Raw genomic sequence first — 19,946 nt, forward strand, 5'->3', positions numbered from 1 at the left:
TTAGTACTAATCCCATGTCTCGCCTATAACCAAACTCCCATTTGTAACCAGCCAGGCCCACCACCGGTTGCATTTCCTCCTGCAAACAACCATGGTAGAGCAGGCATGAAGGGCAGGCGAGCACAATGAAAAGGTTACAGATGAATATTTATCACGCGAGTGGAAAATATTTGGATTAAGGTTCGGCAGACTTAGCAGACCAGCCATGCCACCTGTCAGCCCCATTTGAAAGGATGTAACTTAATTTGTGCTACAGGGTGCAACACAGGAGCCAGGCTAGGTTAACGTACCCCCTCCCCCGTCGCTCAGCTGTCTGCCTTATCCTTGGGTCTGTACCCTCTCTGACCCCCTGAGCCCTGACCCAGCCCAGCGTCAGAACCGGCCTTATGAACATTACGCTTTGCTGCAACGGAGCCCATTTCCAGCACGCTCTACCCAACCTCACTAGCACCGTCTCCCGTCACCTTGGCCTTCTGTGTGCTCCAGAGAGCTGGCTCCATCGGTGGCGCCCCCTGCCTCCTTCCTTTCTCTATCTGTCTCCTCTTGCTTTCTCCTCCTCTCTTGTTTTCTTTCTCTTTCTGTTAACCAGCAAGTATCTTCTGAGAGTTGGCTTCGGGGATTACCGCAGTGAGCACGGCGGCGCAGGTCTCTGCCCTCCCGGACCTTCTGTTCTAGTTCTATCTTTGAGAGCACAACAGATAACGACAGATTGAGATCAATTCTCTAAAGCAAACAAACAGGGTTTGAGATAACAGAGTCCAGAAGGCTTCCGATAAGGGGACCAGGGAAGGCCTCTTGTGGGAGGTGACACTGAGTTAGGATCTGGTGGGTGAGAAAGGAGCTGGGGGAAGGCACTCCAAGCAGAGGGAAGAGAGAATGCACAGGCCCAGAGGCGGGGACAAGCTGGGCACGTTTAAGGAACAGAAACAAGATCTGTGCGGCCAGAGACAAAGGGAAGGAAGGTTCGGAGGCGAGGACATTGGAGACACAGGAAGGGGTCAGATGATGGACAGACAGCCTCGCAGGCCTTGGTCAGGATTTTGGTTTTATTATAAGGGCAATGTGGCACCATTCCAGTTCTCGGAACCTTTGCTTTTGCGGATGGCGGCTCTTCCCGCTGTCTGGGACATCCTTCCCCCCTCCCACTAAGCTTTGGCTCATTACCTCACCTTCAACATCGCCCTCCTCAAGGAAGCGTTCCCTGCCCTCCCAATCACGGCAAGCTGAAGGGCTTTCTTTTAGCATTGATCACGTTTTTCTCAATGCATATTTAACAACGCAATTAGCTGTTCAATGTCTTTTACTTGCTACACTGAAAGCTCCCTGGAGGTAGAACCACTTTGTGAGTGTAGTCTCCAATGCCTTGCACAAGGCTTGGCAGAGTCAGGGCTGGCAGTACTCATCACAAGAATGAAGGCATGAGTGAGTGAGTGAACTTATCAATGAATGCAACATTTAGAGTTTCCTGAGATGGGTTCTTTTTGGATCCCACACTGGACACTAATATTGGCACCACTGCAATGATTCTGGCAGCAGTTCTGAGCTCTAAGACGGGGCTCTGTGGACTGAAGTCCCGGCAGGGCTGCCCATGCCTGGCCCTTGGCTGGGGCATTCTTAAAGGATACACTGGCCTGGGGCATTCTTCACATCATCCCCGGGGGCAGAGGTTGTGTTCATCTTCTCTGCGTTGGGGAACTGGCTCATCAGCTGCATCTGGAAATCTTCTCTTCGCTCATACTCCTTCCCTCGGTAGATGAACACTTTGTTCTGCAGAGAAATGACACCCATCAGAGATCCCAGGGCCCAGCCCTGGAGGAGATGGTTCAAGCAAAGCTGGGAGGCCTGTCACGGGGACCTTCTATAGATCTCTCCACTCTCTGTTTCTCCCCAAGGGAAAGAAAGGAAGAGCTCAAGTCACTGACCTTCTAGCTAGACACACCACTTCTTTAAAAAGATGGGTTCTAAAGGGAGAGGAGATCATGGATGCTGAGAACTTTTTCTTCAAACGATCTTATGTGCAGCTTCCAGAATAATTCCTCACTCAGCTTTCACTGTGTCACACCCACTCTCCCATTTACTTGACCACACAGTTTCCCTCCTGCCTTTAATGGACCTTGTGGGCTGGACCATGTGGGCTGGACCTGTGGGCTGGAAGGGACCAGCATTCAGGTCCTCCATCACTTGGATCCGTGGAAACACGCTCTTTATTGTTCCTTGACCATGTCAGCTTCTTTTAGACTGGTCATTTTCAAACAGGGCGTGATCTGGGATGCTGGCAATGCCTGGAAACACTTTTGGTTGTCACAGCTCCAGAGAGGGCCACTACTGGAACCTAGTGGGTAGAGGCCCAGGGTGCTGCTAAACATCCTTCAATGCAGAGGACAGGCCCTCACAGCTAAGAGTTACCTGGTCTAAAATGTCCACAGAGCTGAAGGTGAGAAACCCTGTTTTAGACCATATCTGTGCTGCCTCTAATGGCCCCTAAATTCTTCTGTCCAAACGCATGTCTGCCACTGACCTTTACATACCAGTGTTTGTTTCCAAACCTGGCCTCTCATCACAAAAGCCTAGGAGCCTTCTAGAAGTTCAGATTCTTGGGCCTCACTCCAGACCTGCTGAAATGGAGTCTGTGGGAGTGGGACCCAGGAATGTGAACTTTTAACAAGTTCCCCAGGGGTCTGTGATGCAGGATCAGGTGTGGGAAGTCATCTCTATTCCACGCAGGAAACCTTCACTAGCGCCCCCCTCTGCAGCTCACTCCGGAGGGCCACCCTGACTGCCACACCGATTGGTCATGGTGAGTGGTTTATCTCCTTGACGAGACTCAATCAGGTGAGGTCAGCTTTCTTTTGTATCTCCCTGACCTGAGGATTGAACCACAGACTCAAAGACCAGAAGGGAAGCCTTCAGCTGACCTAACGCAACTCTCTCCATGATGAATCAATAAACCAGGAAAGCAGCAGTTCAGACACTGTGCTCCAGGAGATCCCTGAGGGTCCCCAAGACCCCGTCAGGGGCTCACAAGATTAAAACTCTTTTCATCATAACAGCCATTTTCCTTTTTCACTCTCATTCTCTCATGAGTATACATTTAAGGCTGCATGATGCAGATTGAATGCAGAAGCAGATATAAGAATCTAAGCTGCCTTCTCTTAATCTAGATATTTAAGAGATTTGCAAAAATATGAAACAATCTCACTATATGCACTAATTTTTTATTGGAAAATACAGCCATTTTCATAAAGATCTAATTTATGTTAACATATGATGGGTTTATTCTTCTTATTTTTAAATAAATGGATACAGTTAATCCTCCGTGTCTTCAGGTTCTTAATCCATGGATTCAGCCGTGTATCAAAAATATTTGAAAAAAAATTCCAGAAAGTTCCAAAAGGCAAAACTTGAATTTGCTGCACTCCAGCAACTGTTTACATAGCATTTACATTGTATTTGGTATTATAAGTAGTCTAGAGGTGATTTAAAGCACTTCGGAGGTTATATGCAAATACTACACTATTTTATACAAGGGACTTGAGTACTGGATTTTGGTATCTGCAGAGGGTCCTGAAACCAATTCCTGGTGGATACCAAGGGACAACTGCATTTAAAAATCTTCTTAGCTTTAATTTTGAGTAACGTAAATGTAGACAGATAAAGTCTACAAATACAGAAGTTCTTCAGGGGCCTTGATCATTTTTCAGAGAAAAAATGGCCCTGAGACCAAAAGGTCTGACAACTAGTGCTCTGCAGTGCCTGCTGGGTAGCAGAGCTCCTCCAGCCTCTCTGAGCACCTCATTCCCAGTATGGGGTGCTCACTACCTCACAGGGCAGCTCTGATTGCTGTGTATGTAGAGAAACATGGGGGGTGGCTGAGGTGCTGATGATGGAGGGGGACTGGGGTGTGTGTGAAGGTGGGCACAGCGTTCAGACAGAGAAGGGCACAGGTTCTGAGCACAAGCAGAGCCTCAAAGCACAGAGGGAGAGCCGGGATGCCAAGGCCGCGGATCCCTGGCCTGTGTCTGCGTCACCCACAGGCTTACCCGGAGAAAGGAGGGGAAACCCTGGCCGTAGTATCCCACAGCAAAGTAGTCTGGCTTGGGTCTGAGGATTTTCATGATGTTTTCATAGAATTTTGCCTGCTGGACCTGGAAGAAGAAAACTCATAGCTTGTGACAACACAGATGTATATTAAAGGCACATTCAACTCCAAGAGGCCACAGTTAAGATGGGATCCTTCCACCAGAGCCAATGTGCCGAGTGCACATGTTTGCATAGTCATGGAACTGTCTGTAATCCTAATAGTAATGGCTGTAACCAGATACCCTGTTAATCACGCTGCCTGCACCAGCACATTTACTTGCATTGCCCTCATGACAATCCCACGGAATTGTATCTCTGTTTTGCAGATAAAGAAATGGTATCTCACAGCGCAGCCAGGAAGTATGGAACTGAATCCAGCCAGCTGTTCAGAGCCCCCAGCAGCATCGTCACTCCACTCTCACTGGAAGTGTGTTTGTGACGGCCTATGGATGGATAAGTGTTTCCGGATATAGATGTCTTCCTGTGTATGCACACCTAACATATTTCATCAATTCCAAGAGGTGTGTGTTTTTCATATTTTAACATCTTTGAAAATAGTTTGTGTTTTACTTTACACCTAATGGCATCTCCCAATTGCTATTAACTGGAGAGAAATCATGATGGGGCACGTAAAATAGAATGGTGCACCTTAAATTGGACACAACATGGAAGATAAATGTGTGTGGCCCTGGACATGAAGCCGGTGCGATGTGGGCTTGGTGCACGGACGTGCATGCCCATGAGCGTGTGCGTGAATGTGTACTGGGTACGTGTGTGTGCATGGATGTGTGCTCTGTGTGTGCCTGTGCACTGCACACATTTAGAAGGCGTGCGTGCCTCCACACCCACAAACAACTATGTGGACAGACTCAGGTAGATATAAGTGTTTCTTGGTGCAAGCAGTGTGTGTTTGCATCATACCTTAGAACACTATAATCCATGTCCATCCCCCCGCCAGAAAAAGCTATCAATCTTCTTCCAACATTCTGACTCTCGTTTTACAGTTCCCTACGAACAGCTGGACTGGCATCTCAAAATGGGCTCAGATGGGGCCCTGGGGTCCTGGCTCTCAGGCCAGTGGGAAGAGAGTGGGGGGAGCAGACAAAAAGTTCTGCATTTTCCCTGCAGGGGTCACCCACCCCCAAGCCCTGGCCTCTGCGGCATAAGCAGGATAGGGGGGCTTCCCCCCACTTTCCACTGGTACCACCAAGTCACAAGCTTCGAGGAGCTAATGGGGATGGCCAGATGGGGAGCATTTTAATGTGATTTACCTGTTAATCAGAAAGCACGCATTTGCGTTTTTATTTAATTGGCCTAGTGATTTGTGGGAATTTTCCTGCAAATGTAGCACAGTGTTTACTGGGTGGGCAACAGCAGCGGCCCCAGCGCCAAGCAGGTACTTAACGCTCCATCTGAGAAACTGATGAGTTTTCCCAGAAGACCTCCCTTGGGAAATATTCCCAACGGGGAGGGAGATGCTCAGCACAGCCTGGCTCAGCTCAGGCCCTACTTCCATTCCTTTCCTGGTGTCCTAACCCCATGTGGCTTCCCGCCCCGCCTCCCCCTCTGCCCAGCCTCTCTGCCAGGCTGAGGCCCTGAGCACCCAGCCTCCAGGGCAGTCAGCTCCCCCTGGGGACAGCTTACCAGGTTCTGGCTCAGCAGCTGATAGTCAAAGATCTCCATCTCATACTGTTCCGCCAGCTCCTTGCAAAGACTGATGGCCTCTTCCCACATCTACGAGGAAGGTCGTGGAGACAACGGTTAGGGGGACCTCCAGGCTTGCAGAGCCCTTGCTAAGGAAGGGACCAGGGCAGCTCTCTCCTGGGACTGAGCCTCGGGCCTTACTCTGGCCCGGACCCAGTCCCACACCCAGGGAGCTGAGCGTTTCCCAGGAAGCAGACCTACCCTCTGCCTCTCACCCTCGTTTCGTGATAAATAATGGAACACCCACAGACGAGGCTGGATACTTTATTTACATGCTCTCGGGATCTTCACAACCACCCTGAGAGGTGACTAGTAGCATCTGCATTTCCCAGGTGAGAAATGGAGGCTCAGATCAGCAGAGCATCTGCCCCAGGTCAAACGCCCAAGCAAAAGCAGGGCCAGGATGCACACCTGAGTGTGACCCTCGACCTTGTGCTTCATTCCCTCCCTTAGAAGTGCTCAGTAAATGAACATTTGACTGCCTCAGCTCCCTGTGTGCAGGTGGGGCAGGGAGCTGGGAACCCCATTTCCCAAAGAGAAATGGTTCACAAAGAAGTAAGAGGGCAGCGAGTTTCCGGGGACAGAGTTGAGGCCAGATCCAGTTCCCCTGATGTTCGCTCTTAGGATCTTTCCACTCTGCCAGTCCGTCACTTTCTTTTTTCCTTTGGCCAACTTTCTTCCCTCCCTCCCTTCCTCCCTCCCTCTCTTTCTCTCACTTTTTAAAAAACTTGTGGTGAGGACACAACCTGAGATCTACCCACTTAACAGATTTTTAAATGCACAATACAGAATTGTTAACTATAGGCCCAATGTTGTACAGAAGATGTCTAGAATTTATTCATCTTGCGTAAATGAAACTTTATACCCATCACTTCTTAACGGTGTTATTTAGGGTGACTGTGCAGGGGGCAGCATGAAAAAGAGTGATGAAAACTTTTTTTAAATAGGTCTTTTCCATCTTTAAAAAAAAATCTGAAAAACAAACTCTGGACAGAGGGGGTCCTTTTCATCTGCTCCGTTCTGACTGAAACCAATAGATTATCATCCCATCCTTGATCAAAGGGGTCATCAACCTCTGCAGAGAGGCAGAGGGAGGTGCTGGGTGGGCTGGAGATCTGGCAATCTCAAGGGACACCCATTACATTTCACATTTGGCTTAAAATGGAAGATGCACCTTAATGGAAAAGCTGGGGGAGGTGGGGGAGGAGAGAGGCGACGTTGCCAAAACACAGTGTGTGCTTTGTCGCAAAAGTGCTCTCTCTGCATCCAAGCATAAAAATAAATAAAGGCAAGTGCTGAGTGGAGGAGCCACGGCTGTAAACCCATGGACAGCTTAATGAGCAGCATAAAAATGCTTTATGTGCCAGGAGGAATCAAGTCCACAGACCAGGCTGGGCTGAGGCTTTTTTTTTTTTTTTTGGCTGCATTGTGTCTTCATTGCTGCGCGTGGGTTTTCTCAAATTGCGGTGAGAGGGGGCTACTCTGTGTTGCAGTGTGTGGGCTTCTCACTGCGGTGGCTTCTTGTTGCGGAGCACGGGCTCTAGGTGTGTGGGCTTTAGTAGTTGTGGTGCGTGGGCTCAGTAGTCATGGCTCAAGGGCTCTAGAGCGCAGGCTCGGTAGTTGTGGCACACGGGCTTAGCTGCTCCACCGCATGTGGGATCTTCCCCGGACCAGGGATCGAACCCGTGTACCCTGCACTGGCAGGAGGATTCTCAACCACTGTGCCACCAGGGAAGTCCCTGGGGCTTTCTTTAAAACCCCCAGGCCGGGCCAGGGGACTGTTCAGCTCAAGTGGAGGTCTTTGCCAACTTCCCACCATAACATGCCAGAAATACTCTCCCCATGTGTTAAGAGATCACTAAGGGGCCAAGGAGGGGGACAGGCAGGGAGTCAGATACCTGGAATTTCCTTCAGGTCTGCCCATGTGGTCACTAAGACCTCTGACAGTCCCTGATCCCTGAGTCTCATACATTAGTTACTGAGCATCTGCTGGCTTCTGGGCATGGTATACACTGACGGAACAGTGATAAAAATGGCCAAGACACAGTCTCTGCTTTCATGACATAGGAGTGTGTAAAGCACACACATAAACAGATGTACTAGTTGGGTTTTGAGGGATGTACAGGAGCCCACCAGGTAATGACAGATGGACTTATGGAGTAGAAAGTCATTGTGTGTGTCTAGATCAATGAGTCTCCATGAGGGGAGATATGGGGAAAGGAAGTTAAAGGGATGCTAAAGAGTTTGGGCTTCATTCTAGAAGCTACGACAGCAGTGGCTTCCAGGGTGAGCTATACCCATCTGCCCCCTCCTCTCTGCTCCCAAAGTACTTTAATACCACCCTGTTCCTGCCTCCTTTCCCCGTTATTGCACAACGCCAAAGGGTTGTGTGCAAAAAAAGATGATAATCGGTATGTCTGCTTTGCCCACTAGATAATAAGCTCCTTGACACTGGGGATTATGCCTTTTTCCTCTCTGCTCAGCACAGAGTGGGTTGAACTGGATAGTTGGCAGAGGACAAGGCTTGACATGTCCTTTTGGGGCTTTCACACTGTGACCGACTTAGTCAGCTCATAAACCAAGAGTAAGCTCTGACATCGAGTCAGCAGGACAGGAGGTTCCAGGGATGGCAGAGTCTCTGCCCTCAAGAGGCTTATGATTGTAAATTATAAAGACAGTGTTCTCCAACTGCTCAACTCCTGGGAATTTATAAGCCCTTCCACAGACATTACCTCATTTTATCTTTCCAGGGAAGGTGGGAAGATCAGACTAAGACAGATGCAATGAACTGCAGTGACAGAACAGGTCAAAATTAAGTATTAAATTGTGTCTTGATGAACTGTAAGAGGCCTTGCCATTCAGAGGAGAGGCAGAGCTGTACGGAAGCTGGAGGACTCAAGAAAAACTTGACAGAGGAAGTGGCCAGTCAACTGGGGCCTCGAGGGCAGAGTAGGTAATAATGATGACAGTTAAAATTTAACAAGCTACTACTATGTACCAGGTCCTCTGTTAGGTGCTCTACATGCATTTTCTCACCTAATTTTCACAATGCAACTAGGAAGTACGTACTGTTAATGTCCCACTATTATGGATGGGGAATTGGAATCTCTGAAAGGCCAAGGAGATTGTGGGTGGTAGAGGAACGAGGCTTGAAACCCAGAGCCTGAGCACTTAACCACCGTGCTATGCTTCCTACGGCATTTGGGTTGGTGTTTCCTGAAGGTCTACTGGAGACTGGAGGATGGGCAGTAGCAGGTCTGGCCAACCTCCAGACCTAACCCAGCAAAACGTCCTGTCCTTGCTGTTTAGAGATCAATGATGGTACCATGATGTCATTCATACGTTCAATTAATTAAGTTATTCAATATATATCTACTAGGCCCCATATGTAAGGCTCTGTGCTAGCTACGGGGCACTTAGCAGTGGACAAGGCAAGTCTCTGTGCTCATGGCCTTCTAAAGTGGGGAGCCAGACATGAGCAAGCAAAAACAAAACGATCAAGGTCGTGTCTGATAGTGATAAGTACTCTGAAGATAAGTCAGTAAGAGTGACTCAGGGCAGGAGTGCTGCTGTGTCTCAGGTGGTCCGCGAAGGCCTCCTTCAGGACATGACATCCTTTGCTTGGGCAAAACCCTGAGCTGTGAGAAGGAGCTGGCCGTGGTAAGATATGGAGGAGAAATGTTCTAAGCTGGGAAAAGCAAGTGCAAAGGCCCTGAGGTGGAAAAGAGCTTGGCATAGAGCATGTGAGCAAAAGGGAGCCTGGCAGAGATGAAATGAGAGAAGCAGTCAGGGGACAGCTTGTGTGGGGCCTCATGGGTCATGGGAGGGATTGTGTAATTTGTTCTAAGTGGATTGGGAGAGCCATTTGAGATGACTGTACGCAGGACAATGGCGTGATCCAATGCATGTTTTATGATCACCGTTTCCCATATGGAGGATGATCTGTTGGGGGGAATAGAGGAAACAGGGAGATTGCTTAGGATTCACTGAGTGTCCAGGTGAGCAATGTTGGTGCCTTGAATGGAGGTGGAAGGAATGGAGATGGAGAGAAGTGATCAGACTTAGGGTCGGGCGGGAGAGCTGACCAGACCTGCAGATGGACTGGGTGTAAAATATGGGAGAGAACAATCCTTTCTGGTAGCTAGGGTTTCCACGGAGAGAGGAAGGGCAGGGACCAATTACCTTTCCTTTGTCAAAGTAGCCTATGATGATCTCATAGAGCGTCTCCTTCAGCTGTCGGTGGGTCTGGGGGTGCTGCTGGCCTGTCTGCATGACCTGCGATGCACACTGTTCGTCTGACCACTGCGGAGAGAGGACACACACAGTCACCTGAGGCAGGTGTCTCCCCTACTGCTGAGGAGTGGGAGGAATCCCTGCAAACACCCCTGCCGGCCTCCTTGTCACCCTGAGTGTCAATCAGAGAGATGCTGGTCTGCAGTTTCCACGGGAAGCGCCTCCTCATTGCTGTGGAGTTACACTTATTTGACTCTCCATTGGCTCATGTGTATGGCTTGTAGGATTTTTCTCTGAAACCCTGCAAGACATGGTCTCAGCACTTCAAAAGCCAAAGGAAATCTTACAGAATCTGTCCTGCTCCAGCAGCACTTTCAAGAGGAGAAAAACAGCTCACAGGGCATGCTAATGATTTACAGTTGATGTTTGGATGTTATATAAAACAGTTTGAATGTTACGTAAAACTGCAAGCTGTATCTCGGGTGTTGTTGCTGCTGAATGTGAGGGTCACTAGAAACCTTATGCGACCAGACAAAGCAGTGCAGAAAAGTAACCTGTCAGGTTAAGAGTTTGGGGACACAGAGCAGAACAAAATGTATTTGGCTAATTCTTTTTCTTTTTCACTCTTCAACTTGCTGTGAGGGCTCCATGGGGATCCCAGCATGAATCCCCTTTACTGGAAAGGCAGTACCTTGAGAAGCCAGGTGTGGAGAAGGAGTGTATAGGCAGCCTCTGTGTAATTGTCACAGTCCAGGTGAAGGTCGCGGAGTTTGTACAGGTACCTGTTTGGGGAAATATGCTAAATCACCAGGTGCAATAATAAGCAGGCAGGTGGTAGGGCCAGGCCAGAAAGAACAACTGAGTCACAAGGGAGTCCTCCATTCCCTCTACCTATCCAGACTCGCATGGGTGACAGTGATAGCACCTAGCACTCGTGGGGCATTTAGTGTATGATGGGAACCATGCTAAGTATTTTGAATGCCTCAGATCATTTAATCTGTCAGACAATCGTGTAAAATAGGTCCATCGAGACTTCTCATTTACAGATAAGAAAATTCTGGCCTGGAGAAGTTAGGTAACATTCCAGCCAGTATTCAGCTTGATAGTGAAGACTCTGCCCAGTGCAATACAACAAGGGAAATCAGGCAAGGAGAAATAAATAGCTTGTCAGGGGTCATGTGCTAATGAATGAAGAACTGGAATGTGATCCCAGTCTAACTGCCTTCAGAGCCTATGCCCTAATCATTGTACGACTCCAAGGGCATGGACGAGCCACAGCACTGTAAAGGGCAACTCCTACCCTCTCTTCAATGCTCTCTAGATGTAAAGGAACTGAATTTTCTGATAAGCAAAGGAAGTGGACCAGGGGCTAGAGACTGGATATTCACGTGGAGGCCTGGAGCTGTCAGCAGAGAGAACCTACTATTCAACTGTAATCACATTCCCATCTCCCACCCTCTTCCAATGAGACAATCCAGTTCTGAATCCTAGAATGAGTCTACGGTTGAAAGGTGTTAAGAACAGGACAAGAACAAAGGAAGGGAGCTTAGCTCAATTACCTGATACATAGTAAGTATTAAGGGGCAGTGAATTCACTTCTCTGTGCCTTAGTTTGCTCATCTGTAAAATGGCAGTGCTCAGAGAACCTACCTATAGAGTTGCCGGGCCTATAAAGGGACAAGCAGATCGTGTATAAAAGGCCCTGTGAATGACAGCCTGCGCTGCTGCTCATAAATGTGAGTACGCACCGAAAGCGATTAGCCCGTAGCCAGTGCTGAGCAGTGACAGCCATTATCTACTGTCATTGTGAACCACGTTCTTCTACAAAACGTTCCCTCCTGCCACTGCTGGAAGCAGAATCCAGAGCCAAAAAACCCCCACTGCTTTGGTGACTTGCACGTCATCAGGAGCATTTATTTAAACTCAGCTCTTAGTAACTGGTGAAGGGAAGATGCTGTGATGTGATGCCCTTGGTCCTTCCTCCAAGAGGAAAGGTGCTGTCTGTAACCATGCCAATATTCTGCCTTGGTTGTCTAACTACAGGGAACAAAGGGCTTCTCAAGCATCTGTACTCAAAGCAAGTCTCAATGCTCAGGCTTAGATTCCTTTTATAAGAAAACTTTCTGCTTAGAATGTCACCCAAGGAGGAGCTAGAGCTGAATGTCCCTGGCTACATAAAACATGGCCAGAGAGCCAAATGGAGGCTGCCTGAACTCAGGGTAGGGACTGCCAAAGATTTTAAGGGGAAGAAAGTTCAATTAGTGGTTTCTGATAACTAATGAGCTAGTGACCTTTTGCTCATTTATTTATTCAACCAGCAAAGCTGTACTGAGCACACAGGCTGTACCAGGCATTACAGATAAATGGTGGCAAAAGCAGATGCCACTCTCAGGGTTTGGGATTTATAATCTAGGAAAAGGGACAGGCATCAATCAAATAATCAAATAAGTAATTGCAAAAATACAGCTGTGATCAATGCTCTGAAGGAGAGGTCTATGGTACTACGAGAGCAGGACTCATCCAGGTAGGGCTTCTAGAAAGGTTCCCCTAGTGTGACAGTTGGGCTGGGATCCCAAGGTAAGAGGATGAGTAGAGGAGCATCCAAGAGAGAGTCTTCATTCATTTATTCATTCTACTAATGGGTGCTTTATATATTATATCAATTCATCCTCCCAACAATTCTTTTATAGGTAAGAAAACTGAGACCTACACTAGAGTAGATAGAGCTAGAAATAGACAGAACCAGGTTTTGATAGCAGCTATTTCTGCCTCTACAGTCACTCCTGCTGCCCTAACTTTCTGCTGATCAATAGAGCTTTCAGGGAAACTCCACGTGGCGTGTGTGTAAGGAGTGTTGAGCCTGCGGTCAACCTTTAAAAACCCCTGCGTAGATGGTCAAATCCTGTCTTATCTCCACCTGCCCGGCCTTGGTCTCTTAGATTCCTGATGACTGGGTCCAAAAAATTTGAAGAGAGTAGTCGGAGGGAGAGCTTCCCTGCTGCTTTCAACTCCTTAATTGGCCAAGGCACCCCCTCCTATCCTTTGTCAACTCAAGGGTTTGGTGATCAACTACAGAGCCCAATGGAAGACACCCTGATGGGCCCGACTAGGGATGTGAATGCAAACAGATGCCAGGTGGGCAGCTTGAGTGAGGTGGATGGGATGAAGTTCAATGGGGAATGGAAACGATGTCACGACCAGAGCACTCCTGCCCCCGTCTAAAGGGGCCACTACCACCTAGTCTAGGCAGTGGTCGTCAGGACAGGATGAGGGCCCAGTGTTGCCATACCTTCTGAGTTTTTCAGAAGAGGGAAATTTTGATTTTTATGTAACATCTCTAGAGTTTTAAAATTTGGCAACCAATTAAAAATGTTTTTAAATACTATGCCTGCCAAATAGGACAGATTTTCATACTATATCCTGTTTACAATGTCTGGTTTAGGCAAATGTGGTCTTCCTAGATTACTATAGGATTCACATCTCCAAAACTTATGGAAATCTGGGATTCCTCATCTGTGTTTCTAAAATGGGAAGAAAAGAAAAGATGTTGGGGGAGAGAACCCTGTGCCAGGCACTCTACCTGTAGCATCTCATTTAATCCTCAGAACAGAACGGAAACATTCTACATGGGGAAACCTCAGCCCGAAGACACTGAGTGATTTATCCAGGGTCACAGAGGAAAAAAGGTAAAGCCCCCCAGGCCCTTTGGATCCAAAGCCCCATGCCACTACAATAAGTCATGTCTAGTGATGTTATAAATACTAACCAAGCTCAGGACAACCTATGGAATTACCTTTTTTCCAAATGATAGTTCTTATTTCTGGAATAATGCTAAACTAAGTACCTAAAAATATTTGCAGTATTTTGCAGAGTGAATTTGGACTTGCAGTCTCCGGTCTTTGATAGGATGTGTCAAAAGCCTTGAAAGGGCCTTGGTCGTTAACCCTTACAGCCAACGCCACTTTGCAGGCTTTTGTCTCATAAGGAGATGCATAAAGATATATGTATGTCCAAGAATTTGTCATTGTGCTATTTATGATAGAAGAAAGTTGGAAACAACCTAAATATTCAACAACATAGGATTGGCTATATAAATTATGGTGTATTCTGGAAAGGGAATTTTATAGTTTCGTTAAAAATTAAGTTGAAATACTTCTGTTGACATGCTATTCTTGTCAAGCAAAGAATAAATTATGAGCAATATGATCTCATTTTTGCAGGAACTAGGCATGCATAGAATTTGATCTATATATAAACATAAATATAAAAAGGTCTGGGAATATGTACAGATTATGGGAGTTTATTTCATTTTTTGTTTTGCTTGTCTGTGTTTTATGAGGTTTTTTTGGTAATAAGTATGTATTATTTTTGTAATGAGTAAAAGTACCAATAAAAAAAACTTTGGAGGAAAAAAATGAGATCCTGAGACACACTGGCAAGGGAGTTCTTTGCTTCAGCCGAATGTCCCCCCAGAATCCTTCATATGATGTTCAAATACATATCTTTTAAATGCCTACAAAGAAGCGGGCATCATACATCTTGGTATTTTTTTCCCTTCAGAGCTGGGCTGGCGGATGTTCTAACTACCAACCCTGGACTAGGGCTCTGCATGCCAATCTCGTAACAAACGCAAGTGCAATTCACCAGCTCAATCCACAGCAAAACAGCATGGCAGGTCAGAGAACTCCAAGTGGATTTGGGGGGCTGATTGTAGGAGATGGAAGGAGTTGAATCTGGGGAGATGGATAGGAATCAGAACAAAGAGGGTCTAAGTGTCAACAAGATATGCTTAAACTCTACACTGAAGGCAGCGGGGAGCCGTCGATGGGTATTGGGCAGGAGAGTGACACAGCAGGCCTGGGTTTTAGAAAACAAAAATCTTACCTTATGTACATCTCTTCCCGATTATTATCTTTGTAGAAATTCTAGATAAGGGAGGAAAAACAGTGATGAGGTTTTTTCTTTGCAGAGCCGCAGGGGTGGAAGGCAATGTGATGAAGATGAGAGGAAATTGCTACGTACTACCTGGGCGAGATGGGAGCAAGAAATTTACTTTCCTGAATGCATCAAGCAGCTCATTCTGCCTTGAAAGTCACTTCCCTGATCCTTAGACTATAAAGGGACAGAGGAAGTATCTCAGCCGTCACATCGGGGGGTGCAATCCAGCTACTGGCTGCACTGAGGGATGCCAAGATTGAGGCCGTTTACTTTGACAAAGTCTACTATGAAAGGCAGCCCAGCTTGATCTTTGAAAGCCGAGACCGTGCACTCAGGCAGAACTGAGCTGGAATCAGAGTAATAGCAATAGAGTAATAGTAATCACAACAGATCCCAGTGATGATAACAGATCATAACTTCTGATAGTGCAGAATTATCAGAAGTTATGCTGAGATTCCACAGTCAAAAACATTTAAGCCTGGCAATACCTATTCCAGCTCAGGGCTCATGTAGACCAGTAGTTGTCCTGGAATCCTGTGCATTTTAAAACAAGTCCTTACAGATTTTGAGCCAGGAGGTCGGGACCCGATCCTTGAGCCACACTTTGAGAAAACCCAGGTTTAATTCAATGCAACCATGTGCACCTGAGGCTCCGAGAGGGCGAGGTGATGTGTTCCAGGTGTTCCAGAGCATAGTCAGTGGGTGGCAGAGCCATACTAGACCTCCAGACACACCCACCCCATCCTGTTCTTCTCCCTGATACCATGTTTAAGCCACACATCAAAATCTAGCAGAGTCTAACTGCTTATAGACCTGCCTGTCCCAACTTTCTCCCAGGTCATATTCTGACAGTTGAAGGTCAGTTTCTTCAGCCAACTTCTACCTCTCCAAAGAGAGAAACTGCTGAACTCCTGGAAAACCCCTCTTCCTGGTGCTCTTTATGTAAATTGGGCCTTGTGGAGTCATTAGCAATGAATTCCTTTCTGCTGTAATCAGGAGTTTTAAACTCCCCTTAGCATTTCAGAAAATCAATGGCAATATCTGGGCTGTTTAAAAAGAGTCCACTTAGGGAACCTAGAAAAATGGTACAGATGAACCGGTTTGCAGGGCAGACATTGAGGAGACACAGATGTAGAGAACAAATGTATGGACACCAAGCGGGGAAAGTGGCAGGGGTGGTGGTGGTGGTGTGATGAATTGGGAGATTGGGATTGACATGTATACACCGATATGTATAAAATGGATCACTAATGAGAACCTGCTGTATAAAAAAAAAAAATTCAAAAAAATAAATAATAATACACTTTAACATATTGTTGCTGAATTGTAATGACTTCAGCATTCATTACAGATATGTTAGTCATTTTCAAATCACTGAAGAGGAAGTGTATTTTAACTATAGAATTAAAAAAAAAAAGAGTCCACTTAGGGTAAACAGAAGACACACAACAGAACTATGGGGACAGGATTTATATTTCTGGAACACTGGCAATGGCAGGGGGGATTGATGTGATAGATGCCACATGGTCTTTTGGTCAACTTTATTCATTTTAACCACTTTAGGGTGGGCTGGCATGGTGAGTACGAAGCACTGTGGCTGCTACTAGCTGTCTCATAACCACATCACAGTACATCTGAAGGGAGACTATTTGGGAGCTGGCCAATGGCAGGTCGTGTGGTACAGGGGTGAAGAGTCTGGGTTTGGGGACTAGCTGCTCTGGTTAGCCTATCCCATAGTAATTTTCTATAAATACTAGTTATCAGTATTACTTCGTTCTGTAAGAGAAGGAAACGAACACACAGTGAGCATTTAACCATGGGTCAGGACTACGCAACCTATGAAATAGGTACTATTATTTTCACCATGGAACAGATAAGAAAACTAAACCTTCAGAAAACTTTCTTGACTTGTGTAGTCTATTAATTACCAGAGGTAGGATGAGAACCCACAGCCTATGTGACTCTAAAACTCATACTCTTAACTTCTTTATGCTGCCACCTTCCTTCTTTGTGTGTTAAATGCTAAAGGAAATACTGTCATCCCCTGACAGCTGCAGGGGATTGGTCCCAGGACCCCCACAGACACCAAAGTCTGAGAATGCTCAAGTGCCTTAAATACAATGGCGTAGAATTTGCATATAACCTACGCACATCCATATACTTTAAATCACCTCTAGATTACTTATAATTACTTAAACAATGTAAATGCTATGTAAAGAGCTGTAAATCCAATGTAAATGCTATGTAAATAGTGGCCAGCATGAGGCAAATTCAAGTTTTGCTTTTTGGAAGTTTGTGGAATTTTTTTTCCTGATTATTTTCAATCTGTAGTTGGATCAGCAAATGCCGAACCCTTGGATGGGGAGAGCCAACTATAGTCATTCCCATTTCATATGTATGATAAACTGAGGCGCAGGGAACGTGAAATGATTGACTTCAAGATGCAGAGCTAGCGGATGTCAGGGAAAGGACACTCTCACGTTTGTCTGATTTCTAAAGCCCTTAGGGCTGCTTCCCTATCCAGAGCCATAGTGGAACCCAAAGCCAGACCTGCTCCCAAGACTCCGATCTGACCCAAAACGGGGAGAGCCGCGCACATACCAGCAGGTTCACGGTGCAGCTCATGCGGTTGTCTTTGCTCTCGTCCGTCATCACGCCCCGGTAATCCAGCAGCTTCTCCAGGAGGCCTTTGACCAGGTTCACAAAGTTCTCCACGGACTTGGAGATAGTTGGGTGTTCTGCAGCACACTCCATCAGGCTGCGGCACAGACGGGAGGGCAGTGAGCTCCAGGCCAAGGGAGAAAGAGCGTGCTCGGGGTTGGGGGGCGGGGGCGGGGCTGCGAGTTGGGGGCGGGGCTCGGGAAGGGTGGAGAACAAGCCAAACAGACAGGTGTATCCAAGTTCCCCTGGTTCATTGGCTCATTTTGTTCCTTTATTCAATCACTTAACTCATTTATACGCTTATTTGCCCATATGGTGTAGAAAGTAACTTTTTCCCCACCATCAAAATGAGAAAAAATAAAAATAAATTTCTACTGAGGGCAATGGTGTGGAGAAACGGTCACCTTTACAGACCCACATTGGGAGTAAATCGGTACAACTTTTGGGGGCAGCAATTTTCACGATATCTGTAAAAACTGTCGAAGTACATATCCTTTGATCCAATAATTCTACTTTGGGGAATCTATTTTACAGAAATAATCCCAGAAGTATGTAAGGATATATTTACAGTACGTACAAATTGTGTCTAATAGTGAAATAGCTGGAACTATCTTAAATGTCCAATTAAAGCATATTCACAAAATGTGACTATGAAGTCATTAAAAAGTATGAGATCAATATGTTTTGAAACAAAAAGCTCTGTAAAATGTATAGTTGAGAAAAGTGAGTCTCAGAACAATACTTATGTTCCATTTAACCAACTCGCAAAGAACCTACCACGTCCCAGGCGTTATTCTAAACGTCTTACAAATTTTACCTCATTTAATCTCCCATCAGTCTCATGAAATAAGATGTTTGCAGATGGGGAAATGAATGCACAGAGAGGTCAACTAACTTGTCCAAGGTCACACAGTTGGTAAATAACAACAGTCTGGCTCCAGCATCTGCTCTCAACCACCAAATGCTATAGGTGAGTGGAAGTTCATGTCTACTTTTTAAAATTTTATTTTATTTATTTATTTATGTTTGGCTGTGTTGGGTCTTCATTGCTGCACTCAGGCTTTCTCTAGTTGTGGCGAGCAGGGGCTTCTCTTGTTGTGGAGCACGGGCTCTAGGCGAGCAGGCTTCAGTAGTTGTGGCTCGCGGGCTCTAGAGCACAGGCTCAGTAGTTGCTCCATGGCATGTGGGATCTTCCCAGACCAGGGATCGAACCCGTGTCCCCTGCATTGGCAGGCGGATTCTTAACCACTGCACCACCAGGGAAGTCCCTGTGTGTCTACTTTTATGTGTCTCTGTGTGTTTATGAATGTGACAGATACGGTCAGGAAGGATAAACACCAAACTAAATGCACGTTGCTTCTGAAAAGGGGTCTAGGTGGGGGAATAGAGGAGGATAATGTTCATTTTTCAACTGAAATGTGCATATGGTATTTGAACAATTTACAACATTTGTTGTAATAATAATATTCTAAATTTTAAAAACAAAAATTAAAATAGTGACATTCCTTAAGTACCTATCAGTTGCTAGGCACTATTCCAGGCATTGTGTAGGGCGGGGATGGGGAGAAAGATATTAAAAAAAAAAAAAAAAGAAATATAAAAAGAATCATGCCTACCCTCAAGCAGCCCACAGGAGAGGTAGGGAGAGACAGATGGATTAAAATTTTGGTTAATGACTACTTCTTAATCACTTATTCTCCACCAGACATTGTCTAATCACTTTTTCTAAAGAAGTGATCACAGTCATTATGGTAAGTCAAAATTATTCCCCTTATTTTGCAGATGAGGTAATCAAGGCCCAGAGAAGTTAAATGTCCTTCCCAGCATCATTCCGATAGTCAGTGGTGACCTTGGGAATCAAGACAATCACGGGTCAGCATTTTCCGCAGAGAAACACTGTGGTGTGTTCTCAGGCATCTTGAGTAGACAAGCATTTCCCAGGCTACGTCTGTTTCTGCCTACTCTGCCCATAGCAGTTTATAAGTCCCAAGAGCTCCTAAGAGGGGGAAGGTGAGGAAGGCGAGGACTCTGGAGGGTCATTCTGCCCAGAAGCCAAGCCATGCTGCAAGGACGCGATGTCTCAAGCTGTGGCTGTGATCAGACAAATCCATCTTCGCCATGAGAGAAGCACCTGTTCCCGGGTCTCAAGGAGAGATGGAAATTGCCCTGTGATTTAGGCCTGCCTGGCTCAGTCATCAGCTGTGCCTAACTCCTTGTGGGATGGTCACTTCCAGCCTTGCTTTCCGTCTTAATGACAATGCAATGAAACTTTGTCCCAGTGTTTGGGGTGTGATTTCTCACAGCCTCCCAGTAGAAGGCATCTGAGGGCC

General features: G+C 46.4%; 1 protein-coding gene across 1 annotated transcript in view; it reads right to left on the bottom strand.

The window, feature by feature from the left end:
- DOCK2 (dedicator of cytokinesis 2) overlaps positions 1-19,946 on the bottom strand; it is a 407,441-nt gene that overhangs the window by 27,338 nt on the left and 360,157 nt on the right. Inside the window, exons 35-41 of the mRNA XM_082836577.1 lie at positions 17,557-17,713; positions 14,902-14,942; positions 10,709-10,799; positions 9,967-10,086; positions 5,725-5,814; positions 4,041-4,145; positions 1,626-1,767 (exon numbers count right to left, since the gene is read on the bottom strand). Coding sequence (XP_082692703.1) covers positions 1,626-1,767; positions 4,041-4,145; positions 5,725-5,814; positions 9,967-10,086; positions 10,709-10,799; positions 14,902-14,942; positions 17,557-17,713 — 746 coding nt within the window. The remainder of the gene's footprint in view (positions 1-1,625; positions 1,768-4,040; positions 4,146-5,724; positions 5,815-9,966; positions 10,087-10,708; positions 10,800-14,901; positions 14,943-17,556; positions 17,714-19,946) is intronic.

The sequence above is a fragment of the Leucopleurus acutus genome (assembly GCF_964270905.1).
Source record: "Leucopleurus acutus genome assembly, chromosome: 3".
In the NCBI taxonomy this organism is placed as follows: domain Eukaryota; kingdom Metazoa; phylum Chordata; class Mammalia; order Artiodactyla; family Delphinidae; genus Leucopleurus; species Leucopleurus acutus.